The sequence below is a fragment of the Mchenga conophoros genome, linkage group LG3 (assembly GCF_057382185.1).
Source record: "Mchenga conophoros isolate Kocher_MC1m ecotype Shallow Benthic linkage group LG3, M_conophoros_male_GT1.1, whole genome shotgun sequence".
NCBI classification, from domain to species: Eukaryota; Metazoa; Chordata; class Actinopteri; order Cichliformes; family Cichlidae; genus Mchenga; species Mchenga conophoros.
In genome coordinates, this window is record NC_140528.1 from 11,989,191 (window position 1) to 12,010,311 (window position 21,121).

At 43.0% G+C, this 21,121-nt stretch overlaps 2 protein-coding genes across 2 annotated transcripts in view; both read left to right on the forward strand.

Annotated features, from left to right (window-relative positions):
* LOC146577274 (protein NLRC3-like) overlaps window positions 1–21,121 on the forward strand; it is a 276,198-nt gene that overhangs the window by 102,834 nt on the left and 152,243 nt on the right. The window lies entirely within an intron of this gene.
* LOC146577275 (NACHT, LRR and PYD domains-containing protein 12-like) overlaps window positions 1–21,121 on the forward strand; it is a 138,933-nt gene that overhangs the window by 102,817 nt on the left and 14,995 nt on the right. The window contains exons 2-8 of the mRNA XM_085252751.1: window positions 7,863–7,992; window positions 8,248–8,349; window positions 9,342–9,420; window positions 9,582–9,768; window positions 9,898–11,677; window positions 14,525–14,698; window positions 19,738–19,917. Of these exons, the coding sequence (XP_085108877.1) occupies window positions 7,874–7,992; window positions 8,248–8,349; window positions 9,342–9,420; window positions 9,582–9,768; window positions 9,898–11,677; window positions 14,525–14,698; window positions 19,738–19,917 (2,621 nt within the window). The 5' untranslated portion in view covers window positions 7,863–7,873. The remainder of the gene's footprint in view (window positions 1–7,862; window positions 7,993–8,247; window positions 8,350–9,341; window positions 9,421–9,581; window positions 9,769–9,897; window positions 11,678–14,524; window positions 14,699–19,737; window positions 19,918–21,121) is intronic.

Consider the following 21,121-nt stretch of genomic DNA (forward strand, 5'->3'; position numbering starts at 1 on the left):
CTCACAGCAGACATTCATCTTAGCCCCCCCCCCCCCCCCCCCCCCCCCCCGTGTTTTGAGATCATTGCTGCAACAAAAAGTTGCCACACATATTTCTACATGAAACGTACTGAATCAGTTGGCACATATTTAACTATGGTTGGATGAGACCAGAAAAAGACTTCATTTTACATTAATGTGACAAATGAACACTGCTGGGACTTTTCTGGTCCTACACTGTTCATGTCCAAGTCAACACATTGTAAGATTTACACGTGGAAGGTCATCTAAGCTGCTTATGTGGAGATTACCTTTCCTTTAACAACGACCAGTTTCTTCTTTTCAGTTTTCAGTTTTATTTGTCATATGCAAGTTAGCACAGGGTCAACATTGCAATGAAATGTGTTTGACGAGCAGCAGTCACTCGGCAGCTTGATACAGTAGGAGAAAATATAATAAAATAAAATAATAAAGAAAATAGAAAAATAGTAAGGAGCAAATATTAGAGAGACATGGTAAAAGAGAAAAGATGACTAAATATATTTGTATCTATAAATATATGTACACTAGTGATTAAATAAGAAAATCTTGAAGAGAAATATGACGGGAGGGCAGATGGGACATTGCACAGGAATGAGCAGCAGAAAATTTCAGTATTGCACTTTTAAATATAAATATCAATGACAATAAAGTGGAGTGACCAGTGCAGATTAAACAGAGTACTTGTGAAGCTGCAGGTAGCTTCTGAGTGCTGTGTTGTGTGTGTTTAAGTGTTGTGGTTGAGGTGTCGTATGGCTTGGTGGTAGAAACAGTTTTTGAGTCTTGTAGTCCGAGCAGACAGACTCCTGTAACGATGGTAACAAGGAGAACAGCTGATGTGCTGGGTGGCTGTGGTCCTTGATGATGCTGTGTGCTTTATGGAGGCACCGCTGGAGATAAATGTCCTGAATGGCAGGAAGCCTCGTGCCAGTGATGTGCTCTGCTGCCTTCACCCTCTGTAGTGATTTACGGCTGCTGGCAGAGCAGCTTCGTACCAAACTGTGATGCAGCTCGTCAGCAAGCTCTCGACTGCACACCTGTAGAAATTTGAGGTGATGTTGGCGTTCATGCCAAACTTCCTCAGCCTCCTCAGGAAGTAAAGCCGCTGGCGAGCTTTCCTGATTGTTCTCACCTCAAACACATTATTTACCCATCCAGGTGGAACATGTAGCTGTGCTCGGTTTGACAGCTTTCATCCTGGCAGCAGCGTCAGCTGAAGCATACAAGGCACACATAGATGTCACTGAGCTGGAGCTCTGGGAGAGACGTCGCCACTTTCAGGCCTTTAAACAAAGCTGTTGGAGCACAAGTCCCAAAGATTTATAGTTTCTCTTCATGTCTTCATTGTTCCTCCATGGAGAGATGTTCCAAGTAGCCTTGGCTCGAGACAGGCGTCCTGCAGGACTACCTACCAACTGTCCACTGTTTGCAGTCGTGGTAGAGTAATGTTGCCCACCAGTGACTGAAAACCATGGATTGGAGAAGAATGACAGAATTCAGTGACCTTGTGGGGCCATAACAGACAAATGACAGCAGTGTAGTGGATCAAATAAAGAGTGATGATGTTATATTTGTGACTGTAGCAGGACCAAGGCTCAAAAGGTTGCAGGCGTTGTTAATTGAGCAGAAGATGGACGGCATCAAGCCCTCTCCTCGACAGCTACAGGATCACAGTCTGCAGGTTCAGTTATGCAACGTTTTAGCATCGATGCGTGAAGTTAAGAGCAGACAGGGAGGTTATTTTTGCACTGGGCTGGAATGACTCAGTTTACCTGTCAAAGGCTATCACGGCTGGGAGAAAACCCTCAGCATTAGTAAAGAAGGACCACGGTGGCCTCTGGGTAGAAACACTGCAGAGTTCATGTGGATACGCTGCTGCATTAGGTCAGATAGAAATATCATAAAGCATCATTAAGTAAAAACGTTTATTAAGAACAAATGTTTAAATATTGTTAACGTGTTTCCCAGAAACATCTGTAGAGACAAAGAGCTTTCTGTTGTTGCTTCGAGGAAACAAGCTCTTCTTTTTAGTTTTGTCCTGGTATTTATTCCAGGACGGACTCATCCACTGAGCAGTGTTTGGGTTTCTTCGTTTTCCTCGTTCTGGATGCAAACTATTACAACTCAGGCTTTATTTCAGTGACAATGGCCTTAAGCTGCAATACAACAGGAAGTTACTCATATATAGTAATTTCCCAGACCATATTAAAAATCCATTAACAGGAAATACAAATGATGGGACAATGCCACAGCATGGACATTAGAACAGTTGGGAAAATTTACCTGGAAAAAGGTGAAAATGAGGCTTCATTGAACTGGAATTACAAAGACCAGGAATGTGAGATCCACCAGCCACAACTGAGGGTTTTTACACGTCATATCCTCAAAGTAGAACTACAGTGATCAAAAGAATCGACTTTAATGTTATTCTTTCTTTATTTATGTCAGATTTAACCCCCCAAAAAGCTTTAATCTTTAACTAGTCTTTGGACGTAGCTACAGTACGGTCAGGTTGACAGTTTATGGGTAACATGTGGCCACCAGGCACTGCGACACACTTCCATGTTATATTACCTTGGCGTCCCGTAGGAATACAGGAGAATCATGTGAGGAATCTAAGAGTTGTTTCTTAATTCAATTCAGTTTTATTTACACAGCACCAAATCACAACAGCAGTCGTCTCAAGGTGCTTTATACTGTAAGGTAGCTCGTACAATAATACATACAGAGAAAAACCCAACAATATGACCCCCTATGAGCAGCACTTTGGCGACAGTGGGAAGGAAAAACTCCCTTTTAACAGGAAGAAACCTCCAGCAGAACCAGGCTCAGGGAGGGGCGGGGCCATCTGCTGTGATTGGTTGGGGTGAGAGAAGGAAGACAGGATAAAGACATGCTGTGGAAGAGAGACAGATGAACCGCTGAGTGTTGTCCCGTCGAGGTGGCTCTTCTATGTTGTGCATTTATGGCACCAAACCACAAATGCAAAGGAAGAAAGGGTCGAGGCACAGCACCCAGCTGCCTGACAATATTCAGGCAACGTCCAAAGCCCCACAAAGGACCTACCCACACCCCACTGGCCCCGCCCAGATCAAGGAGCTGTCACAGCAGACAAAAATGTGAAGTCCGCACATAGTCGCCATGGCACCCACCAACCCACCACACCATCCCCCATGGAGCTACCAGGAGAGGCATACTGGCCCACTGAGGATCACAGAGGAGCAGACCCAGGGGGGCTGACAGCACAGCCCCCACCCACCAGTCCTGCAGCTTATTTTATCTTGTCAGCGTGAGCCCCACCTAAAGGGGACAGAGGGATTAGTGAGTTGCATTAGTGGGGCAGGAGAGAGTGAAGCAGGGGAGCCAATGTCACTGCGATACGACTCCTCAACACCATCCAGCCTGCCCCACCACTCATAATGAGTCCTGCTGTGCTCTGTAGCAATGATGCATTTTATGTGTGTGTGCCAGGTTAGTGCTGTGGATTCAAAGGAGCACAGTTCCACTAAACAGGAGATCAGGATAAACCCCAGTAACCAACCCTGCCCCCGCCATCACATATTCTCAATCCCAACAGAGGCCAGCCCCACAATGACATGCCACACGTGATACACAGCCAACATTACTGTTATAATTACATGTTTCCTTTATTACTTTCCTTTCAACCTCTTTATTTTGCACCTTAAACTTTCTTTGGTTGCTACAAGCCACAAAGTCCTTTATGGTTTGTCTCTGTTGTGTGGAGGGCTGTTTTTAAGAGCTCAAAAATGGGTGTATCAGAGTCAAACAGGCAGCACAGTGGAAAAGTGGTTGGCACTGTTTCCTGACAGCAAGAAGGTTCTGGGTTCAAATCCAACATCTAAGCTGTTTGCATGCTCTCCCCATGTCTGGGTCCTCTCTGGGTTCTCTGACTCCCACAGTCCAAAGACGAGCAGTTAGTGGGGTTAGGTTGATTGGTGTATGTGCCCATGAGTATGAGTGTACACGGGTGTTTCTCTGTGTTAGTGACAGTCTGACAGAAGGCTGCATCCCTCAGCCTCATGTGGGCTGTGTAGCCCCTTTACAACTGCAGTGAGAGCTCAGACCTGTTTCTGGTGGGTGGTGGACTCCTCCAGGGCTTCCCCTGATTCCCCTTCTGCCACAGAAGACTGTGGCCTCAGAAACTCATATCTGCTTTTTGCAAATGAAGCGAACCTGTTGGCTTCATCAGCAGGGGCGGATCTAGAAGGGTGGCATGGGGTGGCAAGTGCCACCCTAAAATGATCCCTTGCCACCCCAAGTGCCACCCCAGTTTTGCATATGACGGTGTTGTTTATTAAAATAAGTTTAACAGTTTGAGCGTAGTTACAGTCAGCAGTGAATATAAATGCTAGAACTGGATATATTCCATAGTGTCCCCCCCTCCACATTAACAAATGGTTCAGCCCATAGCAGGACGGCTTTCTTCTTGTTTTCAGCAGCAAGCGATGCTTATGATTGTGCCAGAGCACATTTTGAACAACACCATGGGAATTTCTGATTTTACACAGGTGGGTGGATGTTACACTGTGGAAATGAAGGAAGGTGAGTGCTATTTTAAATGGTTGTAGAAAATGAAAAAACAGCAGGTGTATTGGCTGCATTTTTAGATAAATAGTTGTATCTGTTTACAAAATGTACAATTTATATTTGCATTTCAAGTTATAAACATTTACCCAACACGTCTGTGGTTTTTTTACAGTAAAAAATACTGCTAGGATTTTAGGTTCTTTGTGTGATTTCAGATCAGTAATAGTTACATTAATAGTAATAGTAATACTAATGCAGCATGTCAGTGAAAAAACAACTAAATTCAGTTGAGCTGAAAAGATACCAAACAAAGCAAGAGGAGGAAAAAATAAAATGAAACAATCTGAGGGTGAAATACAAACGTAAACTCAAAGGAGTCACAAATGTCCGGTTGTATTTCAGACCTCAGAGGGTGAATCCAACAAATCATGAAAAATGAGGTTTACATGTTTGTTCATGACAGTGCAGATTTCTGACATTTTGTGTCATTTAAGCTGCAACAATGTGACTGTTTTCTAACAAAAACAGTGAAACTTAAGTTAGACTTGTGTTTGTAAATGAAGCGCCCCATGTTGTGTAGCTTTCTGGAGTTTATACTTATTGGGCTACATATGTATTTAATATACAGGCTGTACAGTACATAACATCAAAACTCACATGTTTCATGTAACTAAAGTGTGTAATCATGTGGGTACAGACAATAATTAAGTTATAGACTATATTTATATGAAAAACGTGCATACTTACTGCATTTGAATCATTTTAACCACATGTAACCACCTGCATATGTGTTTGGGGGGCAAAGGCTTTGATTTTGTCACCCTAAGAAAATTTCTCTAGAGCCGCCCCTGACCATTTCACAGGATTTGCATTTAAAGATGCAACAAGACTAAAATGGTTAGGGTCAGGAGGTCAAAGGTCAGAGCTCCTGTGGGTCTGAGGGCGGCCTCACGCTGGAGAAGGATGAAGGAGTCTGACCTGAGCCAGTGTTTGACATGAACACATCAGCACTGCTGTCAGTGAGCCTAACGACAGCCGTTAGCATCATTTCAGTGTTTCAGTCATAAAAACACTTCCTGTCTCTGTGGTGGTTACAGTGACATCATGCAGTTTGTGCTTTGACCTCCAGAGGGCGACAAATCAGCACAGACAGAGAGCTCCATTCAAACTTTGCTGCCATCAGGAATAATTCTTCAAATATAATCATCAGTGTTTGAGCAGTTATGATATCAGGGACAATCTAGACATGTGTGACAATACTGAACATGTCACATGACACACCTCAAACATCATGTGATCCACTCTCAGTCTGCACTTTCATTCATAGGTTGAAATGAGCTTTGAAGAAACATAAGTTCAGTGCTGAAATATTTAAACGCTGCAGGAAGAACAACAACAAATTGATGACGGATGTTTGTGCTTCAAACAGGAAAACCAGCAGAAATAAATCACAGCCTGCCAGAGGTTTGGAGTTTCCGAGGTGCACCTGAACGCAGCACAGTGTTCCAATGCTCCTGATTGTCCTCAAACGTCTCCTTGGGTGTTTCCTTCCTGCTCAAAGTTTAATTTCACTTCCTGAACTTCGTGGAGTGGAGCTTGTTGTTGGTGTGTGAAGAAACTGTAAGTTTGCTTTGTTTCCTCCTTTAACAGTTTGTCTTTAGGAACTTTACTGTTTGTTCAGCTCGTGTTTGATTTCTTCACACAACAAACTGTGTGTGTTTGTATTTCCGGTCTCTCCATTAAAGTCAGTGTGTAATGTTTCCTGGCTAACATCAGCTGTGTGCAGCTTAGTTCAGCACAAATCTGCCGCTCCATAGTTCACGGTAACGGACTCACAGCTGGACCAACGAGGCCGAGTGTGTCCGCCACTCTGAGCTACGTTCGTGTTTGTGTACTTGTAGTTTGTACTTTGAGTTCAGTCAGAGCCCACAGAGGACGCAGCGTACGTGATGACGTCACAGCCCTTTACCTCCTTTACTGTCACTGTGATTAATATTTACACACGAGACACCTGCAGAGCTCTGACGCTGAGCTAGCACACAGCATGCTAACACTAAGCTAAAGCTAGGCTAGCCAAGAACCCAGAGTGAGTTAAAGCTGAGTAAACACTGACCCCAGACCAGCACCGTGATAAAGTGAGCTGCTGCTGCTGAACTTGAACAGGTAACAAAGTGATGAGCAGTCAGGCTGCAGGTTTCTACCTGTTCATGTTTCTACAGTAGAATCACTTTGAAGTGTCTTTGTGCTGTTTCATCTTTGATTTGTGTTCATAAACACTCAGAGAAACATCACGTGACCTCATCAGGATCTGTGTTGGTGTGTGGGGCTGTACCTCAGCTTTATGTTGTTACATGCTCATTTGTTCATTTTACACAGTAACATCAAAGTAATGTTATGAGGAGTAATGAAGTAACGTACTCCATTACTTTTAATTAAAGTGTTCTGTGTAATATGTGTAATAATGACTGTTTTGAGTAATGACCAACACTGATCACAACAAAGAGGAAATGCCTCCAACATGCACAAACATTTGAGCCACAACATGCAGTTAATGTGCACAAATGTCTTTGATATGCTGCTCAGTGATGGTGGTGACTGTCAGAGCAGAGCTACTGAGAATCAATAAGTAATATCAATGATGGGATCAGAATCACTAAATTCTTCTCATCCCTGTCAGTATCATACATGTGCTGTATAATGTGATAAATGTAGAGGTGCTGGCTGTTCTCTCACTCTGCTGTTTAGCTGTAAAGGACGCCTCCCTGCCTTTGTCTCATTCATGACCTTTAATAGTCTCTTCTAACATGCAGAGATCTGTATGATCTGTTTCATAGAGTCTAACCAGCCTGTACAGGTAACAACAACAGTCACTGCATCACTGACACACAAACGTCATCTCTGTCAATAACAACATTCATACATGGAATAAAAACACATCAGTGGATCATTGCTGGAGCTGATGTTTGTGCTCCTGGTGCAAAGGCTCTCAGTTTCCTCCTTGAAATAACATCAGTGGTGGGTCAGCGACATGCTTTCTTTCCCTCTCAGGTTTAAATATCTGGGACTCTCCACCGTTTGGTTTTAGAGCTGAAGAAGCTTCTCAGATGAAACGTCTTCCAGAAACTTAAAGACGTCTCTTTTCTCTCCAAGCTCCTTAGATCACATGACCTGGATGACTGAACCTACAGACACATTGACCTGGTTTCATGGTCACATGACAGGTCAGAGGTCAGCGACTGTAACTCAGTTCCTCCTGTTAATGTGAACTCACTGAGTGTTTGTGGTTTACCTCTCAGACTGACTGAAGATGATGATGGAGGAAGAGGAGGACAGAGCAGAGTCTGCAGGGTCCAGCTGTCCGTCTGTGAGGAGTGACCGGTCCAAACATCATAATCCAGACTTCAGTGGTGAACCTGGAGCAACGAGGTCAGAGAGCTGAACTCACTGAGTAACAGAAATAATTCTGCACTGACATTATAATCAGTGTTGACTCTGGTTGATTGTCTGACTGTGTTTGTGAGCTGAGAGGAAATGAAAATGAGTTTGTAACAAAAATCAGTTTTGTCCAGTTTTCCTGTAAAAAGCTGAACTCTAATCTAAGAGGATGTTACTGACAGGAAACAGCTGCATTATCTGCAGTCTGTGTGATCACAGCTGCTTCAATCATGTTTGTGTCTGCAGAGGTCAGAGGTCACAGTCTGCAGGGTCCAGCTGTCCGTCTGTGAGGAGTGACCGGTCCAAAGATTTCCCTCCAAACTTCAGTGGTGAACCTGGAGCAACGAGGTCAGAGAGCTGTGATGACTCCTTTACATGTTTGTGTTTCCTGGATAAATATGACCTGAAACATCCTCAGATTATTACAAAGATTCATTAAAAAGAAAACGATGAAAGAGAAAAGATCCAAATGTTCGACTTGGTCATTTGCTGTTTGAGGACAGTGATGCTCATATCTGTGGGGAAAGTGTGACCTGAGTGGGTTCATGTTTGTCTTTAAAGAACAGAGCTGCTCTGATTCTCTTTGTGTCTGATCTGTTAAACAGTCTGAGAGGTCACACAGAGACCCAGCAGCTAAAGCCTGGATCATACTGGCTGCTGTTACTCCATCAGGACAACACTGAACCACAGTGGTGTGGATGTAGTGGATAAATCCCACCATACTGATGCTCAGAGTTAACCACAGGGAACAAAACCAGATGTTACCTTCAGATTGTGACCTTTGGAGTGGACGATGCAGATTTCAATAGAGAATAAATGTTGTTGTTTTTCAGCTGTGAAGAAAGAATCTAATTTTCTGAACTTAAGAATTTATGATGCTGGAAACAACATGGAGACTATAACACAACATTTCCACTGTGTTCATAGAATGAATGTAAAACTGTCAGACATTCATTAAATATGCAAAATGTCTACAGAAGCATCAGAGGGTCAGACGTGAAGCACTCAGTGATTTTGATCAAATGACTCATCAGTTATTGATCTGTACTACACTGATCTACCACGTTAGTAAAGCTGGTGTTCTGGTGGTGGAGGGAGACTCGGATCATGTTCTGGTTTTGGAGCAGTGATCTGCTGATGGTTCAGTTTGATGAGCTTCTTCAAAATCATCCCTGACATCACCACTGAAAGGACGTCCATGAAAACAGACTGAAAATTACTGATATGTTCACAATCTGAGAGTTTAAAACTTGACAGACTTGATTCAGATGAAGTTATTTGAGCAGAAACTCCTGGATCTTTATCCTGTGTTGATCTAATCCTTCATGGTTCCTCCACAGAGTGGAGCAGCAGAGCTCAGAGGTTCCCAGTGGTCAGTCTGCCCAGCAGCATCAAACACAGCTGGACTCCATATTTATGGTCTGTACATGTACAACAACTACTGTTACATCTGTTCTGTTCACAGTCATCTCCATGCTGCTCTTTGTAGACCAGTGGATCGTCAGTGTGTCCAACATGGATCTGATGTTTGGCTCCATGATTTCAGTCTGATTGGCTCATTCATAAATATTCTGTTCCAGCTGCTGGAGGACAACATCATCACTTTTGTGAAGAACGAGCTGAAGAAGATCCAGAAGGTTCTGAGTCCAGATTACCCAGAATACTTTGAGAGTCAGAGGAGCAGCAGCAGAGAGGCGTTTGTGAAGATCACAGTGGACTTCCTGATGAGAATGAAGCAGGAGGAGCTGGCTGACTGTCTGCAGAGACGTAAGAGGATTTATCTAAAGATTTAAGCTGCTGGATAAATGAGACATTTTCCAGAGATGGAAGATGGAGCAACATGTTTTAAAGATTAGTTCTTTTTGGAATTGAGTGTTTATTTTTCTTCTCATTCAGAACTTCAAGCTGCAGTTTGTCATCGTAACCTTAAATCCACCCTGAAGAAGAAGTTCCAGTGTGTGTTTGAGGGCATCGCTAAAGCAGGAAACCCAACCCTCCTGAATCAGATCTACACAGAGCTCTACATCACAGAGGGAGGGACTGCAGAGGTCAATGATGAACATGAGGTCAGACAGATTGAAACAGCATCCAGGAAACCAGACAGACCAGAAACAACCATCAGACAAGAAGACATCTTTAAAGCCTCACCTGGAAGAGATGAACCAATCAGAACAGTGCTGACAAAGGGAGTGGCTGGCATTGGGAAAACAGTCTTAACACAGAAATACAGCCTGGACTGGGCTGAAGACAAAGCCAACCAGGACATCCAGTTCATATTTCCATTCACTTTCAGAGAGCTGAATGTGCTGAAAGAGGAAAAGTTCAGCTTGGTGGGACTTGTTCATCGCTTCTTTACTGAAACCAAAGAAGCAGGAATCTGCAGCTTTGAAGACTTCCAGGTTGTGTTCATCTTTGATGGTCTGGATGAGTGTCGACTTCCTCTGGACTTCCACAAAACTACAATCCTAACTGACCCTAGAAAGTCCACCTCAGTGGATGTGCTGCTGATAAACCTCATCAGGGGGAAACTGCTTCCCTCTGCTCGCCTCTGGATAACCACACGACCTGCAGCAGCCAATCAGATCCCTCCTGACTGTGTTGGCATGGTGACAGAGGTCAGAGGGTTCACTGACCCACAGAAGGAGGAGTACTTCAGGAAGAGATTCAGAGATGAGGAGCAGGCCAGCAGGATCATCTCCCACATCAAGACATCACGAAGCCTCCACATCATGTGCCACATCCCAGTCTTCTGCTGGATCACTGCTACAGTTCTGGAGGATGTGCTGGAAACCAGAGAGGGAGGACAGCTGCCCAAGACCCTGACTGAAATGTACATCCACTTCCTGGTGGTTCAGGCCAAAGTGAAGAAGGTCAAGTATGATGGAGGAGCTGAGACAGATCCACACTGGAGTCCAGAGAGCAGGAAGATGATGGAGTCTCTGGGAAAACTGGCTTTTGATCAGCTGCAGAAAGGAAACCTGATCTTCTATGAATCAGACCTGACAGAGTGTGGCATCGATATCAGAGCAGCCTCAGTGTACTCAGGAGTGTTCACACAGATCTTTAAAGAGGAGAGAGGACTGTACCAGGACAAGGTGTTCTGCTTCATCCATCTGAGTGTTCAGGAGTTTCTGGCTGCTCTTCATGTCCATCTGACCTTCATCAACTCTGGACTCAATCTGCTGGAACAACAACAAACAACCTCCTGGTGGTTTAAACCATCTCTTCACCAGAGTGCTGTGAACAAGGCCTTACAGAGTCCAAATGGACACCTGGACTTGTTCCTCCGCTTCCTCCTGGGTCTTTCCCTGCAGACCAATCAGACTCTCCTACGAGGTCTGCTGACACAGACAGGAAGTAGCTCACAGACCAATAAGAAAACAGTCCAGTACATCAAGGAGAAGCTCAGTGAGAATCTGTCTGCAGAGAAAAGCATCAATCTGTTCCACTGTCTGAATGAACTGAATGATCGTTCTCTAGTGGAGGAGATTCAACAGTCCCTGAGATCAGGACGTCTCTCCACAGATAAACTGTCTCCTGCTCAGTGGTCAGCTCTGGTCTTCATCTTACTGTCATCAGAAGAAGATCTGGATGTGTTTGACCTGAAGAAATACTCTGCTTCAGAGGAGGCTCTTCTGAGGCTGCTGCCAGTGGTCAAAGCCTCCAACAAAGCTCTGTGAGTACATTTGTACTCATGTCTTTACTTTTAACATCCAACTGTGTCAGTAATTTATTTCACCAGGTTTTCTGTCTCTGTATGAATTTGTATCCTAAAGTTTTGGGATTTCTCCAATACAACTGTGACCTCTTTGATGCCTCCAGAACTCGAGACGCTGGATTCACCATAAACTCTGATCATCACTGCTGCTGTTATGTTATCAGTGTTTGTTTAAACACTTAGGCTGCATGTGCCTGATGTTGTGATACTTTATATTCACATGCATGCTCCTAGATACATTTCTACTGCAGGTCTATTTTAGTCACAAATGTTGGTGAAACACTTGCTTTTACATGCATGGTGGGTCCTGCATTAAAGAAAGCATTTGAATTACTCAGTGAATCCTGGCAGCCAGAGAAACATCCTTAGTTCCACTTTAAACTAAACTCTGCTTTGGTCTTCCACAGTGTGTTTGTTGTTTCTTTGTTGTTGTTGGCCTGCTCTCTCCTCTCACTCCAATCTGGTTGCAGCAGATGTTTGTCCCTCCCTGAACCTGCAGACTTGGGTGCAGCACCTCAGTTCATCTTCAGTCTGAAACCAGCTGTTGTAGCTATATCCCATCAAGCACACCTTCCCTGGTCATCTCTGCTGTGGTTGCTATAAAATTTAATCTTGATTTTAAAAAAAAAGAACAAAAAACTTCAAGTCAGACTTGATGCCATTTGTTGGCAGCATGGTGCCTGTTTGTCTTTGATGATAAACTGCAGCACAGTCTAAAGCAAACCTTCTGACTTTATTGACTTTATGCATGTATATATTCTTCCTGTTCACCTTGGACACACAACAGCTCTCTGTTTGTTGTGATTGGATCTAGAACAGCCAACATATCCTAATCTAGATGATTTCTAAGGTGGTATCTGGGAGGAAAAGTTAAAATCAGCTTGGATGGCCTGTACTGTATGATGGCCTTGGTTGCACCACATTGATAGCCATGCAGGGTGGTTCACTCCTTGTGCAAGAAGACCGAGGAGTGAGCCACCCTTGGTCAAAGCTTGGCCATTCAAGCTCACTGTTTTCCCCTTGTTGGTTGATGATAGTATTTTTTTTACCTGACTTATAGTCATCATTGTCTTCAAATTAACTCACACACTGCTGACTGCTGTAGCTTACCTGGCTGAGCAGGTGACCCATGTACTGAAGGTTAGAGTCATGACTCCAGGGCCTGGTTTGAGTCTGCCCAAGACCATTTCCTGTGTGTTATTCTCCTCACTTCTCCCTCCCTTCCTGTCTTCTTTGTCCTATACAGTGAAAACAAAAGGCCTCAAGTTCTGAAAACTCTTCCCCTTCATCATCTTCCATCTCTCTCATCTAAAATCTCCAGTATTCTCTGAGTAGAGAATCTTTTCACAATCTTGAATGATAAGGATCCAAGTGGGTAAAGTTATTTATTTGTTGTGTTCCTATTTGCAGCTGGGATAGATTGTGAAAAACTCTTGGCTGCCCAAATTACATCCAGTTTAGAAGAAAAACATTGAGTGAAGTGTTTGTTTCATCGTCCTTCACAACTCATCAACCAGGTGTCACAAACTGCAGCAGGACAGTACAAAGCATGTCATACTGGATGGCTGCAACAACCAGAGTTTTACCTACCTTTGGTATTTGGTGACAGCATGAGCGTAATATTTACTGAACAGAGTCGTCTTCTGTAATCTTTTCAGATTCAGATTCAGAACACTGTATTTATTTTCAAGGGGCAATTAGGATACTGAGCTTTCCAACCATACATACAATACACAAACATCACATTGGGGAGACGGGTCAGGCTAGGTAGCTGGCCGGTCAGCCGCTAGAGCAGCGACTCGGAACCGAACTGCAGAAAATGCACAACATCAGGAAAGATGAGGAGAAAAAAGAACTCCCCCCAGACTGAGCTCCAACAGGGAGATCAGTTTGAGAACAGACAAAAAAAATGACCTTAGCGCAGAGCACATGAAAACTCTTAATGCACCATAGAAACACATGACAAGCAACAGGGATGGGTAAAAGGTGAGAGACAGCCGGTGTAGACAGCGCACCCGGGCCTGCAGCATTTGCGCTGGTCCCCTCGACCCACCGTCTGCACCGGGAGGGGATAAGCATGCTTAGGATGGGAAGAAACAGTCTAAACACCGTCTGTTATCAGGGTGAGATTTGTTCAGCTCCAGCCTTGAGACCACAGCTGGCGCCGGTATGTTAGCCGCATGAGCTGATGGTGGCTTTCTTTGGTGCGAACAACTGCATGTCAATTTCACAGCTGATCTAACAGTCCGTCACTCGTCTCTCAATCTCCCGTTGGAGAGCCACGAGCTTCTCCGAGAGGTTATCGGTTTTGTGCTCAAAGAGCAAAGTCTGAGAACTCACGACCGCCATGAGCTTCTTCAAGATCTTATCCGTGCTGCGTTCAATGAGCCCATTTTGAGAAGTCACGACCCGTCCCATTGTTTCAGTCACAGCTGGCAGCCTTGTGGGGGTTTGAACAGCTGATTCTGCTTTCTTTAATCTTCAATAAGCCAGGGCCAAGCCAGCTCAGATCAGCAAGAACCCTTTGCTGCTGTGAATGTCCGTGCTGCTATATTTCAGGATCAGGCTCTAAATGTACAAATGGATCTGAGAAGATTTCCAATCATGTTTCTACTAGATTTACAGTTTGTTTTCATGTCTTCTGACTCAGAAGGTGGAGCAGGTGGAGCTTACAAGGAGTAAGTGCTGCTATAGAAGAAGAGTTGTGTTTTAATGAAGCTATTTAGTTAACCAATAATTGTATTGCATGCTGGCATTAAAAATGTTTCATTTGACTGATTTAATTGTTTGTTTGTTTTCTTCCAGACTGAGTGGCTGTAACCTCTCAGAGAGAAGCTGTGATGCTCTGTCCTCAGTTCTCAACTCCCAGTCCTCTAGTCTGAAAGAGCTGGACCTGAGTAACAATGACCTGCGGGATTCAGGGGTGAAGCTTCTGTCTGCTGCACTGCAGAGTCCACATTGTACACTGGAAACTCTCAGGTCAGGATCCAAACATATCATTAAATGATATTATTGTACAAACAACCAAGCTTTATAGAATTGGCAGGTGAACTTTTCTTTATCTTTGGATTGCTTAGGAGATTCTTAATTACTGTCTGAAGATTTTTTACAGTCACATATTTTGTTTTAATGGTCAAACAGAATTATTGTTCAGTTCAATGAGCAGGTAGCTGTGAGATTCATAATAATGAGGTATATTTGTATTAAAGATGACTAAACGTGAACAGTAGCTGTGAGTTACTTTGTTTACTCATGTGTGCTGATGTTGTGAGTAATTTAAAGCTGAAGTAAACTTGTAATGAGTTTAATAGAGTTTCTGAAGTAAGTGTACTTGCAGACATTTATGTGTTTACTAAAGTCCAGGAGCAGGAGGCTGTGTGTAGCATAGAGGAACCCAGACCTCAGCTTTGTCTCCTGGTTTCTGTTGCTGCTGTTACAGTTTCCCCTCATCGTTCCTTCAACAGTCTCCTCACTGTAACAAATCAAAGTGTTACTGTATAGATTCAGGTCTGAATGTTGCCATGTGCTATTAAAACTGAAAGCGATGTTTCATACACCCACGTGGTTCAGTCACACAGTAACTGATGGTAAATAATGTTTGTGTTGAGCACATCGTACAGGTCAGCTGCTCCACACAGATCTCAGGTTTACATGCTGGAACAGTTTGTGATCATGAAGGATAAACCTCACTTCCACTTTGTTTCATACAGATGTGACATGAACAATAACACATTCATGAAATCCTTTTAGGAACACAAACACTATTGTAGCTGGAGAATATATTTGAATGTAGGATAATGTAGGGGATCATAAACCACAGTAATAACTAACCACCACCTCACCATTTGGGTTGGTAGCTGCATGTTGATTGATGAAGTCATTTTCTTCTTCCTCCATTTCTACCTTATTAACATCAGATTAAAAGCTGCACAGAGACAGGCCCTGGACATGTTTAGCCTAGCTTAGTACAAGGACTGGACATGGGGGAAACGGCTCTCATCACTGGATCAAAACATGAAAACAAATCTGAAGTAAAGTCTTGTTGAAGTGAACTGTGGTGGTGCCCAATGTTCCCAATAAGCTGCGCTCGTGCAACTGCGCGCTGCTGGCACGGTCTCTGCACACAGAAAATCTGTGTTGCACACAAAAAAATCAAATCTCAATTGAAATAAAAATTAAATCTTCAACAATTCTGTTTTGCAGTGTTAGTCAGTGACTGGCTGCTCCCATATGGGATTAGAACGATGCCACCTTATCCGATAGTCCAGCCAATCACGCGATTCACATTCGTATATACGCAGCTAATCAACGTCGCTGACAGGCTATGACAGCGTCCTTATGTGCCGACACCGGTGTTATAGCGAGCAAAGTGGCTGATGATGAGGTGAAGCCACGTTAATGACAACGTGTACAACCATTGGAGATGTGAGCAGGACAGACGGAGCAACTGAGGGAAAAAGTGTGGACTTTATACCAGTTTTTAAATTGTGTTGATCGGCCGCGTAAAACCTGAGTTATGATAAAATATCTGCAATGTTTGGTTTTCTTCCTGAATAGTATTGTTGTTTATAACAACGATAGTATTCAGTATTTATTGCAACAAACTTTGTTGTTTGCAAAACTCAGTTACTTTTTTGAAGAAGTAACTATATAATTAATTGCCAACATTGGTCATTAAATCCTGTATTTTGCAGACAGAGTTACAGACTCTCTCCCAGACCACAGACTCATAATACAAGTCAGAGCTTTATAAAAATAGAAAAAATAAAGTTGTGTTTTCAAAATTGGAGTTCAAGTTATTTTTACTTCCAATAGTGTTAACATGCTACAGGTCATGAACAAGGTTGTTTTTAATTTTCATTGTAAGTGGGCTAAAGCAGTTAATTAAAAGTAGCCTAACATAAATGTAAATGCTGTAATTTGATTACTTTAATAAACCATGTAACTTGGATGGATAAGATGCTGGCGTGACCACAGTGCACACGTCTGCTGTTGCTCACAGTGGTCCAAGGGACGCTCAGGGAGTTTGTGTGTTCGCTCAGACACATGAAACATTAGAGGGAACATTGGCGGTGACTGGCAGGGAAAAGGGGATTGATAAGACTTACTGTAAATATAATTATGTATGTATTGAAAAAGGAACAACTAAAATGTTCCAGCTGAAAAAATGAAATCAGTTTCAGTTTATGAGCTCTGTTTGTTTTCTTTACAATTCCAACCTTTTATTTTGAAATGAGCTGCTCGTTCCTGTTTAGGGTTGATGAGCTGATGTGGGTGAGAGGACTCAGGCAGCCTGACAGAGTTGATGTCCAGGTCTTCCCTGCTTGTCCTGATACACATAAACATGAGTATCCTTGCAGGTCAGATCTCATCAGTCACACCTGTTCGTGCAGCTCTCCTCTACATTGTAGTGTTTGTTAAACTAGGATGATTTTAGGAGCCTGGACCGCAGATCTAAGGGAAGATATGACTTGGAAAGACTAAACAAACCTATTAGAGGTGTTCGGACTAACATAGATAAATACTCAGATTTACACCTTTAGTGTCTCACAAAGGGTTGAAAAGTGAATGTGCACAGAGAGGTTGGTGGTGAGACGGGCACTTCCAGCACTGTAGATGTGATCCAGATCAGTGTTCATGGAAATAATCCGGAGAGCAGGATTCCTTGATGAATGTCACATCTTCTTAAAGTTATAATCCACAGGGAAAACTGTGAAACTGTCGATCTGATATCTACTCAACCAATCAGGTGTTTACATGCCCTTCACTGATCTCCAGCCCCACCTTATTATCAGTTTCTCTCTCTTTTACATCTGAATTATCTTCACTTCACATTTCAGTCAGTTCAGATTTCATTAGCACGTTCACTTTAGCATAATCCATTTTAATCCAAACACCTTTCTCTTTAAACTCTGTTTGTCAGTCACAGTATATCCAGTACAATCCTCTTTTTCACTGCGTCACACACATTCAGAGATCAGAGTGTCCTGTGTGTGCTCTCATTCACTCACACTCACTCTCATATGGCTGAAGTCTGTTTGTACACAGGCTGTCAGCTGGCCTGAGTTCGGCCTGTCTCTAAAATCATTATTTTATTACTTTTATTCTGATTCATCAAAGCCAAACTCAAACATATTTATATTTACTGATTATGTTCTCATCAGTAATTAACAGTCAGTACATTCAGATATGAATCATAATTCAGTGTTTAACATATTATCACAGAATGACTGCACAGGAGATCTCCTTTATGAAGAAACTGTGAAAGTTTGTCCAACAGTGGGAAACATTTCAGAGAACATCTCAGAGAATATCTGTGAAGCAGAAACTAAACATAATAATAGAAGAAAAGCCAAATAATGATCCAAATCCTGCTCTGAGACTATCAGACAGTAAAGGCTTCCAAAGACTGCTCACCTCTCAGACTTACTTAAAGATGCTGGTGCTGTCCACAGATCAGCTGACCTGCTGGGTCTCCATGATCAGCTTTGTTTCTTGGAGATAAAGGCTGAAGCCTTTAGAGCTTGAGTTCTCCAGAGCAGCAGGATGTCTGAGGTCCGCAGAAACACAAAAACACAGCAGCTAAAAATAGTTGTTCAAAGAAAACGAGGTGGGAGCTGCTGATTCCTGAGCTTTGATACTGGATTAGCTTCAGTAGTTATTCCCATCACTGCTGTAGGAGCTACATTTAGTCACAGCTGACTGTCTTCTTTGAACAATCACAATGACTACTGTTGTAAAAAACAAGCACACAAAGAACCAATGAGAGTGTAGAACAGGATAAAGAGCTCCTGTGATGGTGGCAAAGAAATGAGCAGCAGACGGCCGTCTACATGTTGTAGTGGTTTACAGTCACCAGGGGGCGCCGTCACGGCCACGCAGTCAGTGGGCTGCTCTGCTTGTGCTGTTGTTGGTGAAGCTGAAGTGAAAGCGAATGTTAAAACAATGAAAAGTGTCCACTGCAGCCTCCATCTGAGCTTGTCATGTTCTTCTTCTTTGATCCTTCGTGTTTGTGCTGAACACTGCTGTCGCTCTCTTCCCTGTTCCCGCCCACTTTCTAACCAATCAGCATTGGAGCGTGCACAGCGTCGTCCACACTGAGCTTTGTTGTGAGCGCATGGACTCGTCTGCAGAACATTTGTATGGGCTCAAAATGTGGTCATAAATATTTTGTACTTGTAAATCAGGATTTGTATGTGTAAAAAGAATTTGTGTGTGTGTAAAAAAGATTTGTGTGTGCGTGAAAAAAAACTTTGTATGTGTAAAAAAAGATTTGTGTGTGTGTGTGTAAAAAAGATTTGTGTGTGTGTAAAAAAGATTTGTGTGTGGACTTAGCCAAAGAAAAAACCTGCAAGTTACAAGTACGAATTTTGACCCTATTTTTCTTCCTTTCATCTGATTGGTCAATGTCATGTCAATCACAAATGTAACTATCCAATCAGAGAACAGATGGGTTTGGCTGTCAGAGGGGCACTTTTTTGACCTGACGTTCCCGTCACAAGTGTCTTCTAAGTGAAGCTACCAGGTTCAGGTCCAGCTCTGTTTATCTGGAGCTGCAGTAAATGATCCGTCCTCACAAAGCAACACAGACACCAGATATGCAAACACAGCATCATACAACACAACCAAGAGATCCAAAGAAGTATCTCTGCATTTCTGTGGCTGATGCTGCTGGAACGAAGCTGTTTGAAACCTTGTTGTTCTGCACTTTGGGACCTGAAGAGGAACCTGAACCTCTGTGCAGAGGGTTCAACTCTGAGGATTCCTGTTCAGTTTTTTTTATTTCACACGGCAAAACTTGACAACTTTATGATAAATGTACGACTTCAATGTGAAAAATTCATTTTTTTCTCTTGTTTGTTTGAAGCTGCTTCCTGTTGGCTTCAGCTGTTTGGAGTTTCCATTTTCTAAACTTCTACATTCTGAACCTTCTTCAGCTCTGAACAGATGATGAAACACTGAATGATTTCAAGCTCACACTTTGTCTAATAAACTTACATCTTTCATTTTTTATTCAGATTGAAGGACTGTGATTTGTCAGAGATCAGCTGTGATTATCTGGCAGCAGCGCTGAAGTCCAACCCCTCGTATCCCAGAGTGCTGGACCTGAGTGTAGACTGCAACAACCTGCAGGATTCAGGAGTGAAGCAGCTGTGTGTTCTTCTGGAGAATCCACGATGTCGATTTGAAACTCTGAGGTCAGTCTCATGGTTTAGTTGTGCTGAGATGAATATGATGTGAAAGTTGTGTTGACACTGTGGATCAGTAGGCCCACACACCTCTATACAGGAAGTCTGGTTCTACTCTTTGTAGAACTTCTGATCCCTGATCCTCTGAGTCTGACTCAGTAGATAATGCAGAGTTCTGAGCTGATGTGGGTGAGAGGACTCAGGCAGCCTGACAGAGTTGATGTCCAGGTCTTCCCTGCTTGTCCTGATATACATAAACATGAGTATCCTTGCAGGTCAGATCTCATCAGTCACACCTGTTAGTGCAGTTCTCCTCTAGATTGTAGTGCTTGTAAAACTAGGATGATTTTAGGAGCCTGGACCACAGATCTAAGGGAAGATATGACTTGGAAAGACTAAACCAACCTATTAGAGGTGTGTTCATGGAAATAATCCGGAGAGCAGGATTCCTTGATGAATGTCACATCTTCTTAAAGTTATAATCCACAGGGAAAACTGTGAAACTGTCGATCTGATATCTAGTCAACCAGTCAGGTGTTTACATGCCCTTCACTGATCTCCAGCCCCACCTTATTATCAGTTTCTCTCTCTTTTACATCTGAATTATCTTCACTTCACATTTCAGTCAGTTCAGATTTCATTAGCACGTTCACTTTAGCATAATCCATTTTAATCCAAACACCTTTCTCTTTAAACTCTGTTTGTCAGTCACAGTATATCCAGTACAATCCTCTTTTTCACTGCGTCACACACATTCAGAGATCAGAGTGTCCTGTGTGTGCTCTCATTCACTCACACTCACTCTCATATGGCTGAAGTCTGTTTGTACACAGGCTAATCTGGGACTCTCCACCATTTGACCCTAGAAATAAAGAAGCTTCTTGGATGAGAGGTGAAAGGTGAAACGTCTTCAAAAAATTTAAAGAAGTCCAGATGCCTTTTTTTCTAAGCTCTTTAGATGACTGCGAACCTTCACAAACGCCTCATCAGTGGGACTCTCAGAGCTACCAGCCCTTTGCTACAATCACAAAGCTCTTCATTGAAATCAATGATATCAAAGCTGGAATCAAGCTATAGCCATATACACTGGTAAAGACTTCTTATCTCGAAATAATATACTGAAGTGGCAATGCAGAAATTGAAAATAGGCGGACGTGCTACCTATGCTATTAGTAGAATGGACATTGGCCTGCTGGCTAAGGAAGGCCCTGTC